General features: G+C 53.1%; 2 protein-coding genes across 7 annotated transcripts in view; one reads left to right on the forward strand and one right to left on the reverse strand.

Annotated features, from left to right (window-relative positions):
* The window catches only part of DNMBP (dynamin binding protein), a 33,650-nt gene extending 32,148 nt beyond the window's left edge, over window positions 1–1,502 (forward strand). For all 6 annotated transcript variants that reach the window (XM_079313032.1, XM_079313033.1, XM_079313035.1 and 3 more), the window contains one exon: window positions 247–1,502. In XM_079313032.1, the coding sequence (XP_079169158.1) occupies window positions 247–432 (186 nt within the window). In that variant the 3' untranslated portion in view covers window positions 433–1,502. The remainder of the gene's footprint in view (window positions 1–246) is intronic.
* ABCC2 (ATP binding cassette subfamily C member 2) lies at window positions 1,271–19,717 on the reverse strand. The gene is made up of 32 exons (XM_079313031.1): window positions 19,539–19,717; window positions 18,834–19,007; window positions 18,255–18,380; window positions 17,104–17,238; window positions 16,589–16,711; window positions 16,209–16,264; window positions 15,791–16,022; window positions 14,993–15,180; window positions 14,266–14,443; window positions 13,534–13,788; window positions 12,985–13,050; window positions 12,368–12,505; window positions 11,881–12,027; window positions 11,547–11,635; window positions 11,395–11,457; window positions 11,073–11,199; window positions 10,737–10,913; window positions 10,468–10,635; window positions 9,982–10,168; window positions 9,019–9,151; window positions 8,483–8,588; window positions 8,025–8,244; window positions 7,410–7,564; window positions 6,332–6,487; window positions 6,030–6,229; window positions 5,252–5,378; window positions 4,758–4,859; window positions 4,516–4,659; window positions 4,111–4,269; window positions 3,720–3,886; window positions 3,170–3,364; window positions 1,271–2,786 (listed from the first exon to the last, which is right to left on the reverse strand). Exons 1-32 carry the CDS (start codon window positions 19,578–19,580, stop codon window positions 2,657–2,659), a joined length of 4,665 nt encoding a protein of 1,554 aa, XP_079169157.1. The 5' UTR covers window positions 19,581–19,717; the 3' UTR covers window positions 1,271–2,656.
* Between the last annotated feature and the right edge of the window lie 182 nt (window positions 19,718–19,899).

Raw genomic sequence — 19,899 nt, forward strand, 5'->3', positions numbered from 1 at the left:
TAACTGCTTTGTGTGGCTGGGGACTGAATCCTCCTCCTCCCTGGCAGTGACCGGGAAGATGTAGGAGGTGGGATTTGAGATCTTTATTCCAACAACAGCGGTGCAGAACAGAGAACCAACTAGGGGTGGGAAGAGGCCAGGGCTGTCACTGTGGAGGAGGAGAGAAGCCCACACATCCTCTGCCCTGTGAGATTAAGGCAGTGTGGTGTGACCATCTAACTTATGTCCTCCCCTTGTCTCTGGCAGGTCTACTACGCTCTCTACACCTTCAAAGGCCGAAACACCAATGAGCTGAGTGTGTCAGCTAACCAGAGACTCAGGATCCTTCAGTTTGAGGACATCACAGGCAATCAGGAGTGGTGGCTGGCTGAGGCCCACGGGAAGCAGGGCTATGTGCCCTCAAGTTACATCCGGAAGACAGAGTACACGTGAGGTAGTGGACAGAGCCTGCACCCCATGCCTTGTTCCTGCTGGGACTGCTAGGGTCTGGGGGAGGCTGGCCAGCCCTCCAGCCCCCACTGCTCACCCTTAAGGCTTTGCCTCTCACAGCTGTGCAGTGCTCCTGGGCCTCAAACACTGGCTGACATCACCCCTTCAGAGGGTGGGCTGACCAAGTAGGCAGGAGCAGGCAGCTTGTGTGAGGGCAGGGGTGAGTTTACCTCTGAGGTGTGGTTGAGTCTCCTGTGTCCAGCCAGGAGCAGGGGAGCAAATCTTGGGGCTGTTGCCTGCCCAGAAGGGTAGAGCTTGACTCAGGTTGAGGAACTGCTGTGGATTTAAATTGTGGAAGGCTAATCTGAGTTTCTGGAGATTGTCTTTAGTCAAGTAGTATTAAAAGCAACCCAGACTTTGTGAATAAGTTCCCTGTGCAGCAGGAGCCTGGTCTCACCTGTCTGTGCAGGACTCGGGGTGGGATGTTTACACTGTGCCTGGGGAAGCAGCTCTGAGGTTTGCTGGGAGTAGCTGAGCTCCTGGGAACACCTGGGATGGGTATGGCCTCTGAAACCCTCCCAACAAAGCCCCCAGCAGGTGCCTTCTCCCTGGTTTTGGTCTCCCAGGGCCTTGGCCTTTCCAAGTTCTGCTGCTGCCAGCAGCCATCAGGTTCTCATGTGCCAGGTGAGCCAGAAGCCCAGAACACCATATCCCTGTCAGCGCATTACTGGCTGTGCCCAGCACTCATCTTTGCACTGACATGCCCACCTGGCTGCTCTGGGCTGGGGCAGGGCAGAATGCAAAGCACAAGCTGTTCCTCCAGCCTGGATTTTGGGTTATGTGGGGTATTCTGGTGAATTGCCTCACCTGTGCTTTCCTGCATGGCATTAGAGAGAGTGCTGACATTCTGGCGTGGCAGGACCATCCCTGGGAGAGCTATGGTGCCTTTTGCTGGGTTGGTGTGTGATACTGCTGCTGCCATGTCCTGAAGGGAAAAGGTTCTCTTCATGGGGCAATGTTTGTATCCCCTGTACTGCTGCTCTGCAAATAAAGATTTGCTCTTGTGTATAGAAGGTGCCTTTCCAAGTATTGGGAGACCTGGGAGGAGTGTCTGGCAAGTGCTGCAGCCTTCATGCGACCCTACAGGGCCAGGAAAAACATTTCCTTTTTGGTGGAGTTCACCATTCTAGTGCCTTGGTGTTTGTGTGAACTGCAGCTCAGGCACAAGGAAACCCTCACAGGAGCTTTCTTTATTAAGATGAAGTGGTTGCAGTGCCCTCTTCCCCCAGCAGTGTGTGTTACATGACTCTGGGGCTCCATGGCACTGGGGGTTGGTGGGGTGAATGTTTGCCCTGCTCTAAGTGGGCACCTGCTCCCTGCATGTGGAGGTCTGGCCCAAGGACAGAGAGTCAAGGGTTTGTCAATAATAACCACCTACTTTTTGTGTGTGTGTGTGGCTGTACACAGATGTGTGCTTGCTGCTCTCCAGCTTGTCTCCACCACCATCAGGTTTTCAGTCTGGAACCACAGACCAAAATCTGCCCCAAAAGTGGTTTTGATAACCTCAGGGAAGGGCTTATTTATTTGCAATGCAGTCAAAGGGAGTAGAAGCCACAGGGAAGGCAGGCAGGTAGGCAGTCCTGGTTTTGCTACAGAGTAGTGTTCTTGCATGAGTAGAGCTGTCCCCCTCGCTTTGGACTGCCCAGCTCTGTGTAACCTCTGTTAGCAGCTCTCCTCACCCAAGCACTAGCCAGGTTTAAAGCTAAACCAAGGCTTACTTACGTGCCTTAACATCAGCCTTGCACTTGGAAGGCTACAGTTACAAAAAGTAAATAAATTATAACATTCATTTTTAGATTAAACTGCAAATTTCATTCCATAATGCTAAAGCATCTCTAAAGTAGATTCACCTGGCATGGTGAAGTAAAAAACTAAGACCACCCCCACTGGAGGTCATGATCTCCCTGCCTGGCAGATAGCTTTTCCCCTCTATCTTGGAATAAATTATGCAGCTCCAGACCCTTGTGTGCACAGCAGGCAGGATGTGGTAGCAAGGTTAATAGCTTGCTCAAGTCCAGGTGTTCTGTCTCTCGACAGCTAGAGAAGCCACCGTCTTTGCTTCCCCACTGCAGAGGCCAATTCCTGGCAGCTTGGCTTGGGAGACACCAGCGCCTGCTGGGTGAGTGGCAGCAGGAGGAGCTGTCGCCCCCGGGCCCTGCAGCACTGCCTAGAGGGCGGTGCTTTCTGCCGCGGTGATGCCGGCGTCCTTTGCCATAGCGGAGAAGACGCCCTGCTTCATGAGCAGCTCCTCGGGGCTGTCGAATTCCACAATCTGGCCAGCATGCAGCACCATCACCCTGGTAGAAGGAAACAAGAAAGCCTCAACTCCCAGGATCTGAATGGATAGCACTGCTGCCACCAGCTCTGCAGCCACACTGACCCTCACTCCTCCTACGCCACTTCTCAGCAGTGGTGAGGGCACAGCCCCTCCTACCTGTGTTATGGGTCAGCAAATGCCTCTATGGTCTGTTTCTGTAAAGAAGGATCCCAAAAAACGTTTCTCCCACAAAGGCATCACTACTGCGCAGGTATCCTTACTGTTCTTTTCACCACTGTGCATTAGTGCCCCAGGCTCTGCATCCACCCCTGCCTCTCTGGCTGCATTCTTGCTTCCACTCCAGCTCTCACCCCATCCTAGGAGTCCAGATCCCCATTCCCTTTCCCCCTTTGTCCACGGTACCTGTTGCTGTCCATGATGGTGTGGAGGCGATGGGCGATGGTAAGGACAGTGCAGTCAGCAAACTCGCTCCGGATTGTTGTCTGGATTAAATTATCAGTTTCCAGATCGACGGCTGCTGTTGCTTCATCCAGGATGAGGATCTTGGCTTTGCGGAGAAGGGCTCGGGCCAGGCACACCAGCTGCCTCTGCCCAACACTGGGATGAGATGAAGAGCATCAGTTACTAGACTGACACCAGCAGACCTTCTGCAAGCCTACAGCATCTTGCTGCTCTGACCCCAACACTGTCCCTGGCCTCTCCCTGCTGACCATCTGCTACCCTGAGCACCACATCCCTCAGCATCTTACTCTCTGGGCCACCACAGAAGGGTCAGCTCACGTTAGCTCCCTAACAGCCCTGACTCCTCAGTCACTTTCTTCCATCTTCACTTCCCAGAAGCTTCAGTGCATCATCCCTGGACAGCCACTTTTCTGGAGGCTGCTGTTCCAGGCTGGTCCCTGGGCTCTAGGGAAGGGAGGGGGGGTGGCCCTGTATCTGCTCCTCTGCTCACCTCAAGTTCTCCCCTCCCTCGCTCACGAGATGCAGCAGCCCCTCGGGAAGGCCTTGCACATATGTCTTCAGATGAGCCAGCTCCAGGGCCTTCCAGACCTCCTCATCTGAGTACTGGTCAAAGGGGTCCAGGTTCATCCGCAAGGTTCCAGTGAAGAGCACAGGGTCCTGCCAGGGACAGCACCATGTTCAGCCCCCCCATAACCATTTAGCAATGGCTCCTGGCCTCCACCTGTGGTGACATCCTGGCTCACACTATTGCCTGCAGCTGGCAAGGGATGTGGTGACAGCCTGCTCACAGGCCTTCCAGGGCACCCAGGGACACACTGAGGCCATGGAGTGCCTGCAGGGGCCATGCAGCAGTGGGATGTGAAGGGTGGGGATCAGCTCACCTGGGGGATGATGGTGAGGTTGTTGCGCAGGTCGTGGAGGCCAATTGTTGCTATGTCCACATCATCGATGATGATCTTCCCTCCAGCCGCCTCCAGCACCCGGAACAGGCAGTTGGTGAGGGAGGATTTTCCAGCCCCAGTCCGGCCTACAACTCCGACCTGTGGAAGCAGCTTTTTAGACCAGCTGACTGGGCTGTAGAAAACAGGACAGATGCTCTGCATCTTGGTCTAGTGGGCCTTCCTGCCCTTACCATCACCCAAGACTGTCTGATTTTGTTCCTTTCCTGCAGCTCAAGTCCCTAGGAGCTGCATCCTGTCACCATCCCACCCCAGCACACGGACTGAAGCCAAGAAGAAACAATTTTAACAGATTTTCTGTAGAGAGTGTAGTGAGGGCAAAGGCACCTTCTCTGTGCTCCTAATATTACAGGTGATCCCCTGAAGAACCAGGTCCAGTTCAGGTCGGTAGCGAACTTTGTAGTCAACAAACTGAATCTCGCCTCTGCTGGGCCAGCCACGTGGTGGGCGTGTTTTTGTCACCCATGGAGCCTGGGGGAGGGCACAGGGACATTAGGGGTGTTCGTTCTGTGATGCTGACTAGCACCAAGCTGTGCAGCAGGTGCTTGCCCAGATCCTGGGTTCCTCACCTCGTTCTTCACTACCATGTACTCATGGACCCGCTCCACAGCCACAATGTTGGTCTCCAGCTCCGACGATGTCCGCACCAGCCAGTTCAGTGTCTGGGTCACCTGCATGGCACAATCAGAGGATGCAGAGCTCAGTGGCACCCAGGAACAGCCACCTGAGCCCAGAAAATTATCCTGGGAATGAGCATACCTGGCCTGGCCCCTAATTCTCCACTGCCAAGACACAGCCCACCTCTCCCCAGTCCTTCAAAAACTTCGCTGCAGCATCTCTGATCCACAGCAGGGCCATATTCCTCCCCATGGCAGCAAGTATCCCACTCACACTGGGATGGATATGTGCTTCCCTGGCTCTGTAGACACTCCCCAGGTGCTAGGACACCCCAGATAATTCCATTTCCATGGATAAGAGCTGGTGGCAGGACAACATCATGCTGCCAGCCCAGAGCTCTCAGTCCTGTCCCGGAATGAGAAAATGCTTTCATTGCATGACTCACATTGAGAGCAGAGGAGACAGAAAGCCCCACGATGCCACCCTCCAAAGTGCCCTTTGCAATCACTGCCAGAAGTGCAGAGAAGAAGACCACCAGGCTCCCGACAAACTCCAGACGGATGGCCAGCCACCTGCACCAGGAGAGGACAGCTGAAGGGCAGAGAGAGGCAGGGAGGCATCTGCCTGTGCCCAACACAGAGCCCACCAGTAATAGCAGCACTGCACCAGCATCCCTCACACCCAGCCATGAGCCCAGTGCTGTGCACATGGCACACATTGGTACATGTACACAGCAGGTCATTTGTGGCCAGTTCTGCAAGCAGGTTCATTTATGTCAGTCCATGTCTCACACATAACCTCCTGTGCTGGTAATGCCATGTATCAGAAGAGCCCCAACCATTCAACCCTCACACATACAAACAATTTACCAGTAAGATTCAAAACCAGAAAGTGCCTGCATCACACCTCTGGGCCTGCCTGGAGGATCACCCTCTTCCCAGAACTCACCAAGAGCATCTCAGCCCTTGACTGCACAGCTCATCCTGCCCAACTTCTGGACACTGTAGGGGGGCATACTCTGGCTTTCAAAATCACCCTAAAATGTTCCATTGCCACAGATGGTGCCCCTATCCTAAACTGCCCCAGTAACTACAAAGGACCTCTACTGAGACTACTGAGATCAAGAGGGGGGACTGCAGGATCCCAGGGACCTCCCTCATGACCAAGAAACCTTTGGCCAGAAGAGCTGCAGGCTGTGCTGTGGCATAAGTGGTAAAATTCACCTATTTGATATTATCCAGGAATAAACACTCTTCTGGTTTATATCCATGATGATCTCATTATGCTTCAGGAACCGCTCTTGGTGTCCATAGGCCCGGATCACAGAAAGGCCTGACACTGTCTCACCAAAGTGGGAGTAGATGGGAGACCTGGTGACAGAGTCCAGACGCCTTAGCTGGCGTGACGTGGAGATATAGAAGCGCTGAAACGAGTGACACAGCTTGGTTAACAACACAAAGCCCAGCAGCCACCAAGATACTGCTCTCAGCAGGGCAGAAGCTTCACTCAAGGCCCAGTTACTCACCAGCACAAAATAGTAGAAGATGCTCAAGGGAACGATAACAATAGCGAAGAATGGAGTGGCCAGGCAGATCACGATCAGTGTGCTAATGATACCCATGAAACAGGAGATCCAGCTGCGGAAGGACGTGGGAATGGTCTCATCTACTGTGAAGATGTCCTGGAGCATAGAAAAATGTATAGAGAAGCAGTCAGTGACCCCAGAGAGAAGGAGAAGCCCGAAGGCCCCATACATACAGGGTTCCTACACACTTCTATGGTAGCACAGTGCCAGACACTTGTAAAAATATCCTGATGATCCTGAATTAGTGTTATGGTCACAACCTCATTTAGGCCCACAGTTCTTAGCTTGAGAACAGCTGAGTTCCTATAATATTTCCCTGCTACACAGACCAGCTTTAAGAACTCCATCAGGACTTAGGACACAGGAGCAGTAATTGAAGTGAGAAGAGAGACAGGTCCATGCAGGTGCACCCAGGGCTCCAGCTGGTCCTCATCCATCTCCTAGCCAGGCACCACATACTCCCTCAGCTCAGAGTAAACCCAGGTCCATAGGCTTAATTTTAAGAGAAAATTTTATTCCCAAAAATCAAGAGATTGTACCAAAGGAAGAAGTGGAGTAGCAGCAGGCTTGAAATTAGCTGTTTGTATTTTCCATCCTTTCTCATTTTCTCTTTGTTTTTGACCTTCACTTAGATAGAAAATACTGTGGGTTTTGCTGAACGTATATAGCCAGAAGGTCTTCTCATTGTGGGACATGAGCTCTAGGCTCTTACCTCTCTTAGTGATCTACTATGGACTCTCTTCTGTTTCTCCACATCTTTCTTTCCCAGGTGACCTCAAACAGGACACAATGTCCAGGTGTAAGCTCCTCAGCACAGCAAAAACTTCCTGTGTGTCTTTCTAGTATAGCCCAGGATGTCATTTGGCTGACGGTCAGCCTTGCACCATGTCCTCCTGGTCCCTTCCTGGCCCTTACCTGGGCTCAGCTCTGCAGTGCTCAATAGGAGCAGGGTCATGCCACTACCCAGCTGCAGATGTAGTAGAACAAACACCTTTTCCATGTTGGGGTGTTCTGTTACCTTGGCAAACCGGTTGACGATGCGGCCGATCGGGGTGGTGTCGAAGAAGCTCATGGGTGCGCGCAGGATGTTGCTGAGCAGCTGCTCGTGCATGACACGGGAGGCTTGCACAGAGCCCCTGATAGACAGTACGGTTGCAAAGAACAGGAAGATAGCTGCAAGGAGAGCACAGGGCTGTCACCAGCTCCTGGGTGACACTGGCCCCAGGCACCCTTTGACTTGATGGACACATCCAGCGGCACCAAGCCAGCAGCGAGCCACTGGGATAATCCTTCATCCCACCTTCTAGGGAGGCCTCACCAACTGTGTCCCAGCACAGGGGAGGAACACTAACCCTTCTGGAAAGCCTTAGGCCCCAGCACTGTGTCTAATCTGCTTAAGGAAAATTATCTTAAACTGAAGGGGTAATACAGACTTGGGGCAATTTATGTTGCTTTCAGACTGGCATGTGTCCATAATTCAGCCACAAGCTGGAAGGAAGGCAGCAGCAGGCAAATGAACAAAATGCTGGGTGCCCTGCTCCTTACTGTACTGCTGGCTGCAGGCCTTGCAAGTCATATCCTGCCCAGACCTCACAAATGGGGCGAGTGGGAGGTGCTGTCCTCCCACACTCACCTTGTGACACCCCCAGTGCCCCAAAGACGCCGATGCGCAGGTCCCGCAGGTGCGTGGGGTAGGTCTCGTTCTGATAGCGCACCGAATCGTCAGTCCAGTCACTGAGCCACAGGCTGGTGCCCACGTAGGCCACGTACTGTCCAATGTAGCCCATGACAGTCCAGAAGGAAAAGCACCAGCCAACAGCACGCAGGTACCGCACGTACATGGACAACTTCACCTGGGGACCAACTGAACCCATCAGACCACAGGCAGTGACACCCAGCACAGCCTTGGGACTCCACCTTGCTGCCCACAGTGCTCCCCCCCACCACCCCCCCCCACCAGTCCCAGGCAGCTCTGTCTCCTTCATGCCTCTCTGGTCACAGCCAGCCCACACCAGCTTCTCTGAGCCACAATTAGGGTCTGGCAGCACCTAGCCAGGGCAGCACAGTGCTTCATCCCTCCATCCTCCTCACCCTGCCCGTTTCCACAGTTTCTTTCTCGATCAGTTTCTGTCCCTTCAGTTTCTTTGGTGGCTCCTCCTGGACCTTCTTCTGGGAACTGGTGCTCTTTTTACTAAGGCTGCAGGGAAGTGATGAGTACCATTAGTCACAGGGTGTTGAATTGGTCCCCATCTCCTGGGGGTCCATCCCTGTGCTGCTCTGGGTCTTCTTCCACAGTGGTGGAGTCCTTTGGAAAATAATGTCCTAACTGGGGCAGCTTTGAGTGAGCCTTGTGGACCACTGGGCAGGTACAGCCATAAAATTAAAGCCTTGTTCCCAAAAGCAAAATTAGCCATCAGCATAAGTTTCAGGGAAGACTGCAGAGTAAGGCTGTGGCACACTAGTGTAAATAAAGGCAAAATCAGATGCTCCTGACCCAGAGCAGCTTGTGGTAGGAGCAGGCAGGGAGGCTCCCAGCTGGAACTCCCTGGGAAGGCCCCAGATCCCTGTCTCCAAGGGACCAGTGCATGTGGCAGGGGAAAGAGCTGAGAGCTCAGGTCATGTCCCACCTGCGACTCAATTTTCTGCGCTGGAAGCTGGCCTCTCGCCTCAGGGTCATAGTCACTGCATCATCAGAGCGCTCCTCCAGGCAAGGATCTACATCTTCATCAGCCTCCTCTTCATCCCCAACTAAAGCAACAGCTACAGGCACAGGGATGAGGGAAGGTACGGTCAGGCACTGAGGAAAGAGCAGATCCCACACACCACACCTCCACTGCACTCAGCTCCATGCTATACTCTAGGCCTAGGCTGTGTCCTACCATCACATATCACACTTACTCCAACCTTGCTGCAAGACCAGCACAGCAGAAGGAGGAAGAAATACATTGTGCTGGAGGGAGAGCTGACAGGGGCATAGGGCTATAGGCTTGCACAGAGGCAATCTCTGCTGCTGACTTATCCCAGCACTACTGGCCAGCAAAGATTTGTGATAGTTTAGTAGGTGCAAGATCTGATAGGTCACATCATTCCAGCTCAGAAGCATCTCCTTGAGCAAGTGAAGATGAGCCCTGTGAAGACATACAGGGAATAGCCAGGCTGCAGCTGGACAACTGGGCTGAGCCCTGACAGGGTAAGCATCCACCTGACCTGACATCACCCACAGCACCGGGGGACATGATAAAGATGAAACATTGTCCAGTGGGATGTTTAGAACAAACCAAAGGATCTTTCTGATCCCAGTATCAGAAAAATATGGAGTCTGTTGCCACATAAGATTTTGGGACCCATAATAAATGGAGTAAAAAATTTAAACAGGTCCTGTGCTAGATGTTCAACATAATGCCTGAATGCAAATCTTGGTCAGGAAATTATTGTGCTGCTGAATGCCAGAAGCTGAGAAGGATTCATATTAACCACCATTGATGCCTGGGCTTGATAGGGCCAGGTCAGGCTGACAGATCAGATCTTCATATCCCCAAGATACCTGCACAGCTACTGTAACTGCCACAGCCCCACTGTGTTCCCAGTACCTGCAGTCTTTTCCTCTGAAACATCCTCCTCCTGGTTTCCATACAAGTTCAGGAACTGGGAAAAGGCCCCCTTGTTTGCAAGCAGGGTGCTATAGGAGCCATGCTCAGACACTGTTCCTCCTGCCAGCACCACGATGTTATCGACCTCAGGCAGGAAACTGATACTGTGTGTCACCAAGATCCGTGTCTGCAACAAAGGGGCTGCAGGGTAGTGATCATCAGAGCACCCCTCATCCCCAGCCATGGGTCTGCAGGCTCACCACCTCCCTCCTGGGGACTTGTCTGCTTATCAGTGCCTGGCTGTGAGGACACAGGCTACCCCTCTGGGGACTCCTGTGGCCTCTCCTGCCTGCTGCAGCCCTATGTGAAAGCTACAGGATTCCTGTCTGTCCCAGGCAAGAAACCTAAATTTCCTTGGACTGCTAACAGCATGCCTGTGCCAGTCCTGCCTGGCTGGGTGCTGGGCTGCAGGGCAAGGGTGCTCACCTTCTTTTGCAGCAGCCCTTTTGGCCCCAGCACGTGCTGGAAGAGGTACTTGCCCACGTGGGCGTCCACGGCAGAGAGCGGATCGTCCAGGATGTAGATGTCCGCGTCGCTGTACACCGCCCGCGCCAGGCTGACCCGCTGCTTCTGGCCCCCGCTCAGGTTGATTCCCTGCAAGGAAACCATCTCCCTGGACACGGGGCTGGCACAGGGCAGCAGCTCTGACTCTGCTGCGGGTGCTATGGGAAACCCATAGCGCCCAGGGCTCATACCTTCTCTCCAATCTCTGTCTGGTCACCTGCAGGCAGCAATTCCAGGTCTGGAAGGAGGGCGCAGGCCTTGATGACCTCCTGATATCTGGCTTCGTCCAGTTGTGACCCAAAAATGATGTTGTCTTTCAGTGTGGCATTCTGGATCCAGGCCTGCTGGGGGACATAGGCCAGGGAGCCCTGGAAGGACAGACAAGAACAGCTACCTGTCAGAGATCAGCCTGAGCACTGACACCTGCTGCAGCCTGTCCTTGCCCTGAGCCACCACTCTGGGACAGTCCTGCTCTACTTTTCCGCTGAGCGGCCCCAAAGCCCTGAGCACCAACTAGCTCCTCTCACCTGGATGTTGATGTGTCCCTTGATATTCTCCATCTCCCCGAGCATGGCTGACACCAACGAAGATTTGCCTGAGCCCACAGGCCCCACCACAGCCACCAGGCTCCCAGGTGTGATGTCCAGGGTGACACTGCAAAGACACCAGGGCTGAGGAAGCAGCACTGCCAGGTCGCCCCTCGGCTCCTGTGTAGGACCAGCACAGAGCAGTGTCTCTGGGACACTCGTGTCTAGCAGCACTGTGAGAGGTGATTGCTCTCCCAACTAATAACACAGAAAGCCTCCCTCTCCCCAGCCCTCTGCCCCTGATGTGGCACAGAGCACTCACTCTCGTATGGCAGCATTGCCATCCTGCTCCCAGGCAAAGGTGGCCTCCGAGAAACGCACAGCACTGCCTGTCAGAGAGAGATGTCCCTCAGAGAGGGGAAAGCCCAAGGCTGCACCAGCCTGAGACCCACAGGGAGTAATCTGGAGGTTCACCTGCCTGCAATGGGGTTGTGGTGGATAGCTGAGGTGTCCAGGTCGCCTCCACTCAGGTAGCGCTCCAACCTCCCAGTTGACACATTGGTCTGCCATGGTGGAAAGAGGAAGAGGATGGCAAATGGGCATGGGGCACAGCTGGGGGGGCTGGCAGAAGCCCCATAAGCAGAGCACCACATCACAGTCCTCACCCAACCTCTGTGTTATGTATGTGAGTCCTGTCCCACCCCACTGCCACAGAGTCCTGTGCACTGACTCCTGGGGGTCCATCCCCTGGATGTGCTGCTTTGGACATAGGATCCCTCTACACCCCCTGCCCTACGTGAGGCCTGACCTGCACCAGGGAGGAGATGACCATGGGCAGCATGGCCATGGGGAAACGCAGCACATTGAAAAGGGAGATGGAAGTGAAGGCCTTCTGTGCATCCAAGATGTTGTTCTCATCCACAAGCACATAGACAGCAAAGCTTGCCAAGGAGACCTAGGACAGATATCAGGGAAATCCACCATCAGTGTATTTGTGTGCAGCCCAGATCCTCACACTGTCCCAAGGCCTCAGCAATGCCTTCATTCCCCTGGGGACCTGTTCCCCTCCTGCTTCACCATTGGGCCCCATCTCACCACCCCAATGGGACCCCTTTCTACCACAGCTTTCCTGCCAACAGCCAGAATCATAATCTATATCCCAAGCACCCACCAACCAGCCCCTTCCTCGCTGCAGAAACTCCAGCTGAGGTTCCAAATATTTCCCATCCCCTTGGACACAGCCCAGCCCCAGCTCAGAGGAAGGTACACACCTCCCCAGGGCTGTTACCACTCACCAGGAAGGGGGCACAGTTGAACACAAAGACAGAGACTGACTGCAGGTAACCAAAGTTCACCAAGTTCTTGAGCTCATGTGCCCGGATGTCAATAACTCGCTTTTCAAAGGAGGGCTCCCAGGCAAAAAGCTTCAGGATCTGTAGGATGAGCAATGTGAGCAGATGCTGGCCTCACAGGAATGCCCACCTCCACACCCAGCTCACTGGTTGCCAGCACCTCCATGGCCAGCTCCTGGCTTGCTCAGAAGTCTGCTTGGCCACTGCATCCCCCCTCTCCTGTGCTGCTTATAGCATTTCCCCACTGCACTCCCACTCTCTCAGTCAGCTTACAGGTCACTGCCAGCCCCTCTGCCACCATGCCACTACCACAGCCTTCCAGGAAACACTCAGAAAACCCTCTCTTGGCTCCCAAGTCTTATTCCAAGTATCCAGAGCTCCTCCACAGCCAACTTTTGAAAAGATGAGGCAGCCAAGGGAATTACAGAGACCCAGACACAGGGCCCTCAAGTTAGACTAACAGTGGTGCTGTAGGGTTATACAGGTGTGTTACCTCCAGGTACAGTGTACCAAGAAGAGGGATGCAGCAGCTGCCCCAGAGTCTCCACTCCACTGCTCACCTTGATTCCATTAAGCATTTCAGTCATTATTTTCATGCGTTCATCCTTGTTCTTCATGTTCCTCTCCTACAAACACAAGAGAGAGACATCACTTAAAACAGACAGCAGCTCACCCTTGGATATACATCTGGACTGCCACAGGGAAGAGAAGGATGGGCTCCACAGCCCAGAGAAGTCATCCCACGAAGCTGAGCCTTGGCTCCCTGTGGCTCTGGACAAAGTGGGGCAAAACACCACCCTGATGTCAGGTAGAAGTTAAAGCTTTATCTTACGGTTGGCAATATCTCATTTTTAGCCCTCAAGGCTGTGCCCAGTGTGGTTCAAGTTCAGCTGTGATGGTAGAACAGATCTCACCAGTTTCCTACTCATGGCAGCTGATCACCTCTGGCTCGGGATAGAGACACCCCCAGCCCAAGTGAGATCAAATTCCTAGGCTGGGAAAGACCCACAGCATAAAAGCAAAGAGTAGGGAGTATAGAAAATGAGGGAGGGGAGCAACAGTGGGGTGGGATGTGGGAGACCAGAGAGGTTATTGCACCTACTACTGACCTGAATGGTTTTGCCCTTGGCAATCAGGAGCGCATTTATGGGGAGGAGCAGCACCATGGTTGCAATGCCAGCCAAGACAGAGGGGCCCAGCTCTGCCCAGAGGAAGACAACGGACAGAATAATTTGTAGGGGGCATGACCACAGCTGGTGAATAAAGTTGGTTGCGTCCATGAACCTCTGGGCATCAGCTGACATCAGGTTCACAGTCTCTCCCACCGTGGACTCCTTGCGGGTGTCTCCAGACATGGTGAGCGACTGGAAAGAGAAAGCACAGTCAGCACAAGCCAGTCTGGGAGCAGCCCTGCTGCCAGCAGCATGATTCAGAGCAGGGAATTAGCAGACCAGGCTGAAACCACTTCTGGGTTAGCTCCCGGTGCCTCTGCATTGGCCACCAGTGCTCTCCTCACTGTCTGGAGCCGCTGGATGCTGGGTGCAAAGAAAAGCACCCCTGTGCAGGAATTGCAGGGGCACCTGCCCTAGGTCTTGCACTGCTCTGAAGAGAAACCTCCCTCAGCCCCTAGTAGCTGTCAAACACATGGCTGTGGCACACAGGTCCCAAGCAGAACTAGGGCTCACAGTGTTCTCAGTGCTGGGTGGGTGCCCCTCAAACTCTCCCTGTGCCTCCTGAGGAGGAATGTGCACACACCCCAGGTTGATGGGGTAGGCAAGACAATTTGATTCACAGCCCAGCTTGAAGAAAGCCAACAGGGATGATGACAGGACCATGCAGACCTTCTTGTAGATGGCAGCAATGAGACTGGCTCGCACATTTATGCCAAGCTGGAAGCACAAGCTGAAGTGCTGCTGCAGGCAGAGGGACTGGACCACCGCCGTCAGGAAGAGCAGGATGGCATATAAATAACCTTGCCAGGCAAAGGCATCCTCATCTGACACAAAGGCAATCAGCAGCCTGGCAGGGAAACAAGCTCATGAGACACACACCCTGCTGAGACAGACCCAAGCAGGATGCTCCAAGTGAATGCAGGGAGAGCATCCTCACAAGAGTGGTGAGCAAAACCCTGCCCCAGAGAACTGGCTCCATGGTCAGCAAGCTGGGAACCCTGTTCTGCCAGAGACACAGCAGTGGGTCACTAATGTAAGATCATCCACAGAGACTGTGCTGCTCTGCAAAACAAAATGGGGAGGCCCTGCTGGGCTGAGCTGCACTGACTCCTGGAGGACCCCAAAGAAGACAGACTGTCTCCAGGCAGGGAATGGGACTGCATAGCAGGATGCAAGGGGGCAAGATATTACATATAAGAGCTGGCAGCCAGCTCAGATTGGTTTTTTGTTAAACTCTATCGCAACACATTCTCCCATTTTTGGTGAGGCCACAAAATGTCCCCAGGGTCTGGGAGAGGAACACATATGGTGATGGTGGGGCTGGATACAGAGCACACAAGGGGAGGTGGTGGGGCTGGGTGTGAAGTCAGGACAGAGAGAGAGAGAAAGGACTCACTTCAGCAGCTGGGGGCTGACAAACACAAGTGCATCATGCACCACCTTGAATGCCACTGCTAGCAGGAGATTCTGCTTGAAGGTCTTGCCCAGGGCTTTCAACAACCAGCCCCTGGGGTAATCCTTGGGAAGGCCTGAGTCCTCGTCTCCCTTCTTCTTCTTCTTCTTCTTCTTTGGCTGCTTCTCCTCCTAGAGGGAAGCCCACATAGAAGTGAGGTTGTGCAGGCATCCTGCATCTGAAGGATGCTTCAGGGCAGCACCTCACAGATCCCAGATCAGGTATCCTGAATAACACCTTAACTTCAGCTTCTGTCACATTCCCTTTCACTGATCTCTACTTATGTCTTACAGACCCAGGACTAGCACCATCTCTTTTGTACCAAAGACAATTTTTAAAATCCAAACCAGCCTGAATCTCTCAGGCCAAAAATCAGACAAAAATCATGAAGAATCTGAGACTGGGGTCACAGAATGATGTTCACTCTGATCTTGTTGCTGAAAAGTATCTGAGGTAGATATACATAAGGGAACTGCTTGTTCTGCAGGTTTGAGAGTGGTTCCTGTCTTTATGTCAGGCAGAAAGATGGAGACTTTCTTGGTCTCTCAAAATATGGGGATCTGCCAAGGACATGACAGAAAGACCTTGTCATGGGCTCCCCTATCCTTGCCCATGGTCCTGCAAAATCAAAGAAGGGAAAACCCAGCAAAGAGGGCGGCATGGAGTGAGGTGACCCTACTCCCTGAGGCTGGACCTGGATGTCTCAGTCTCACACAAGGCCAAGAGTAGAAATGGATTTACCAGCACCAGGATGTCTTGGCTCTGAGCCTTGCTCATGCTGTTCCCATAGTCTAGGTCACCTTCCCGGCGTCTCTTCTTGCGTTTCCGTTTCTCCAGGTCTGCTCTGGCCTTCTGCATCACAGTCTTCATGTTCTTCTCAAAAGCATCATAAAGAGCCTTTGTCTTGTCTTTATCTCTCAATTCCCAGACATCCTCTATCTCCAAAGGCTTGCGATAGCCCTTGAAAACCATGCTGTGGGACAGAGACATCCCATGATACTTGTTGGAGACTCCCTGCTGCAAATGCAGAGCCTTCACATCCATCCTGGCCCCAGGCTCAGGCTGCACCCAATGTGGTGCCTCTCCCAGTTAATCCAAGCAGCCTGTGCTGCAGTTCCCCTACATTTTGCAGTCTGACCTCCCTCAGAGCCCTGCTCACCTGCTGTACCATTCAAAGGTGATGGAGCTCAGGAAGGAGGCTGTCACCTCTGGGTTCTATGGTACAAAACAAAGGGGATACTGAGAGACTGTTTATACTGGTGGATGATTTTAACAAAAATTGATTTAGCACCCCCCGCTATTAAGGAACCTCATAGGTTTCAAACCACACCAGCTCCAGAAATCTCAGCTCAGAGACAACAGCAGCCCACCCTGGACACACATGCAGATCCCCCATGCTGCAGGCTCCAGCTCCTGCTGAGCCCTGTGCTGAAGTCCTCAGGTGTTCCCAAGGAGCCTGGAGCCTGCATGGAGCCTGCCCTGCCCCACACAATGCTCAGGATATAGTGCCCCAAACCCACTCCCATGTAGTCCTCGCACCTTCTTCCCGATTTCCTTTGTTTCTGGGGCAATGTCTGAGAAGCCTGAGACAAAGAAGAGCAGCAGCTGAAGCCCGTAGGAGATGAAGAAAAGGATAAACCGTGGCAGGTCAGAGATTGGTTCCTGCAGAAATTGAAAGCCCAGGGTTATTGCTGGTTGTCTCAAGGCCTCTGGTACTCCAGAGACAAGATCCATCCCCTGGCTGAGCCAAACAGAGCATGCAGAACTTGCTCTGAGTCCTGGATCAGCTTCCCTTTGCCACCTCTCCCTGCTTCTCCATGACCTCCTCTGGTAAGTGTTTAAGGGGAAAAATTACTCCTGGAGAGCTTAGACCCCAAAGGGACAGGATGAATTCAAACAACAATTCCTTCTCAGGTCTTTTCTGCTTCCCCAAGGTCCCCAGGGCAGCTGGGACCTCAGTGATACATAGAAATCTTGTCAAGAGAAGAGTATGAAGAAGCTTTGGGAACAGAACAAGACCATGGGGAAGCACAGAGCTTCCTGTCAAACCCAACCTGCAGAGCTTTCCGGACGAGTGACTGGAATGGCAGTATCCCACAGAGAAGGGACAGTGTCCAGAAGCAGAAAAGCACCCCCGAATCTCTGCGCAAGCAGAGGCGCCGTGTGTCATGGATCAGCAGGACCATGATCTGGGGGAAAGAAAATCAGTCAGAGCTGCAGGTCTGCCTCTAAAAGTGCCTTTGTAGCATGTGTGCTGAGATGCCAGCACACATGATCTGCTGGGATTCACTCCTTGAATACCCTGAACACATCAGCAATGCTTCATAAGCTTCAGAATGAATTATATAGTACAAAGGTTTATTTCAGGATGACATAAGATCAGGTTTGAATGTACCCTGATATTACAGCAGGGTACTGTTACTCTTTCTAGCTGTTCTCACTACAGATTCTCAGACATATCAAGCTGTGAGGGGTCACACCCTGTCTCCTGCACCTTGCCTCCAGACCTGGAACTGAACCCAGATCATGTTCCAGCAGTGCAGCCTCTCTGGGCAGTCTGCCTTATCATCTCACATGGACTCTGCATGTGAAACTAAATACCCTGACAAAATAAGAAAGAAAGCAAATGAGGGTGCTATTTTGCTTTTTAAGTGTAGCTCCTGAGCATTTGTTAAGACTGTGAGAATATCCCATCACACAAGATGTCTGCAACTTCCATGCACACATTCCGTCAAGCTAATAGCCACTAAGTCCCCTTTAGCCAACTTTCTCCTCTGCCTGGGCATCCCATGGTACTTCTGGGCTCTCTGCACAAAACTGAGCAGCAATGTACAGGAATCTGTGAGACATCAGAGCAGCAAGCCATGGTCTGATGTTCACACTGCAAAATCAGTCCTGTGAAACCCATACTGCTCCTAGCCAAGGTTCTGTCAGAGAGCTCAGCTACGCTTCCAGGTATAGAATCATCCCAGTTTCAAGGATAACAGCAGTGAGCACTGTACAACCAAGCCCCTGCCCTCAACATATCATCCTCATGAACCACCCACACAGGTTTGGGGCTAGTCCTACCCAATTTCCAGGCTACCCTTCCCCTGTGGACACAGCTTCCCACTGATCTCTGTGCTAGGGAAACCTTGTGCTGCTTGGTGCTGCAGTCTCACCCTGTCCCTGGAGACACAGAGCACATTTACAGCTGAGCCCTTACCCAGGTGGCGATGTAGAGGCTGGGGTTTGTGTACAGGACAGCTGGCACACCACCCTGCTCAGCATCGTCTACAAATGCCAGGGCCAACTCCGCCACTGCCGCCAGCACCAGCAGAGCAGCCAGCACCTGTGGGGAGAGAGGGGCCAGCCCATTGTGGACACTGGGAACCACTGGGAGGCAACAGAGCTCAGCATAAAATACACCCGTACATCCTTACACACTTTTCAACACAGACGTGGCCTGGGAGAGCTTGCAACCCTGTGAATGTACCACAGTTCACAGGAGCACTGCCATCATTTTAAATTTGGAAGATAACAGCCCACGAGATGAGAGACTCTAATACACACTCTGCCCTCCCTCCTAGTGCATCTCTCCCTGTAATGCCCTCTGTCCCAGATACGCCAACTGCTGAACTCTCCTTTACATTTCTGTCCTGGATGTTCCCTATCCCATTGCCCCTTCCCTCCTGCACTTCTCATCTCTCCATCCCACACCTGACTGTAGGACAGTCTTTCCACTCATACCACCAACACCTTCAGGCTGCTCCAGCCTATCTGCACCCCCTTAGTTCCACTCTACCTGTTTGATGATGAACAGTTTGGTCAAAGAGGATCTCTTGGCTTTGGATTTGCACATGGGCAGGAGCTGCCATGGGGCCAAAATCCAGAAGAAGCCAAGGGGGACCCAGACCAGCACAGTCTGCTGGAAGCACACAGGCAGGTCGGCATCCGGACGGGCAAGGTAGGAATCATTCTGGGGGCAGCAAGGACAGAACACCAAGTCACTTGCGATGGCTTGACTCTCACTTGGCACTCAGGACAAGAGCCAACACTCCTACAGGTCCTGCCCACCCAGCTCCAGCCCATTGCATCTCCCCATCAACACCCACCCTCCTGGATGAGCATTTCAGCATTCAGCCAAGGTCCAAGCAATACCACAACCCCATCTCTCTGCCTGAATGTGGGATGGCCATCCCTTGGTGGAGCCAAGCCAGCAGATGCAGCTGAAGCCAAATCATTCCCCAGAAGTCCATACAGGGTGTCCTGTGCTCCCAGGTGAGCTTAAACAGGACAGAGCTAAGTCAGAGAGGTGCCACTGCCTCACTGTCTGGTGAGCACCGTGCAGGCAGTGCACGGCACTCGGTGCCACGGCACTCCAGGATAAAGCCCAGAACCTCTTCCCACCACTGGCAGGACAAGCTGTGAGCCCTGGAATCCACTGCTCTCCCCCCACACAGGGTGCCCTACACCGAGAACAGGCAATGGGGATGACACAGCCACTCACCCAGAAGATGGAGCCGCAGAACTTCTCCAGGGCTGCTGACATAGCTCAGGGGAGAGGCAACGGCAGCTCCTGCCTCTCACTCTGCCCAGCTGAGAGACCTGGGCAGATGCTTGGGATAAAAGTCCCCCCACACCCTCAAGCGGTCTTGGGACAAAAATCCCTGATGACACACAGTTATTTATTAACCCAGTGCTATTGCACAACCCCATAAATCAAAGTAGTGACCAAGCTGCATAGGCTCAGAAGGGAGGAGAGGAAGACCCAAGCAAGAGAACAAAGGGGAGATCCAGGGAAGTCACAGAGTCACCGCAGGGCAGCACAGCCATTGTGCAGAAACCATAGCCTTGATCAGGGCACACCA

Source organism: Erithacus rubecula (genome assembly GCF_903797595.1).
Source record: "Erithacus rubecula genome assembly, chromosome: 9".
Taxonomy (NCBI): Eukaryota; Metazoa; Chordata; class Aves; order Passeriformes; family Muscicapidae; genus Erithacus; species Erithacus rubecula.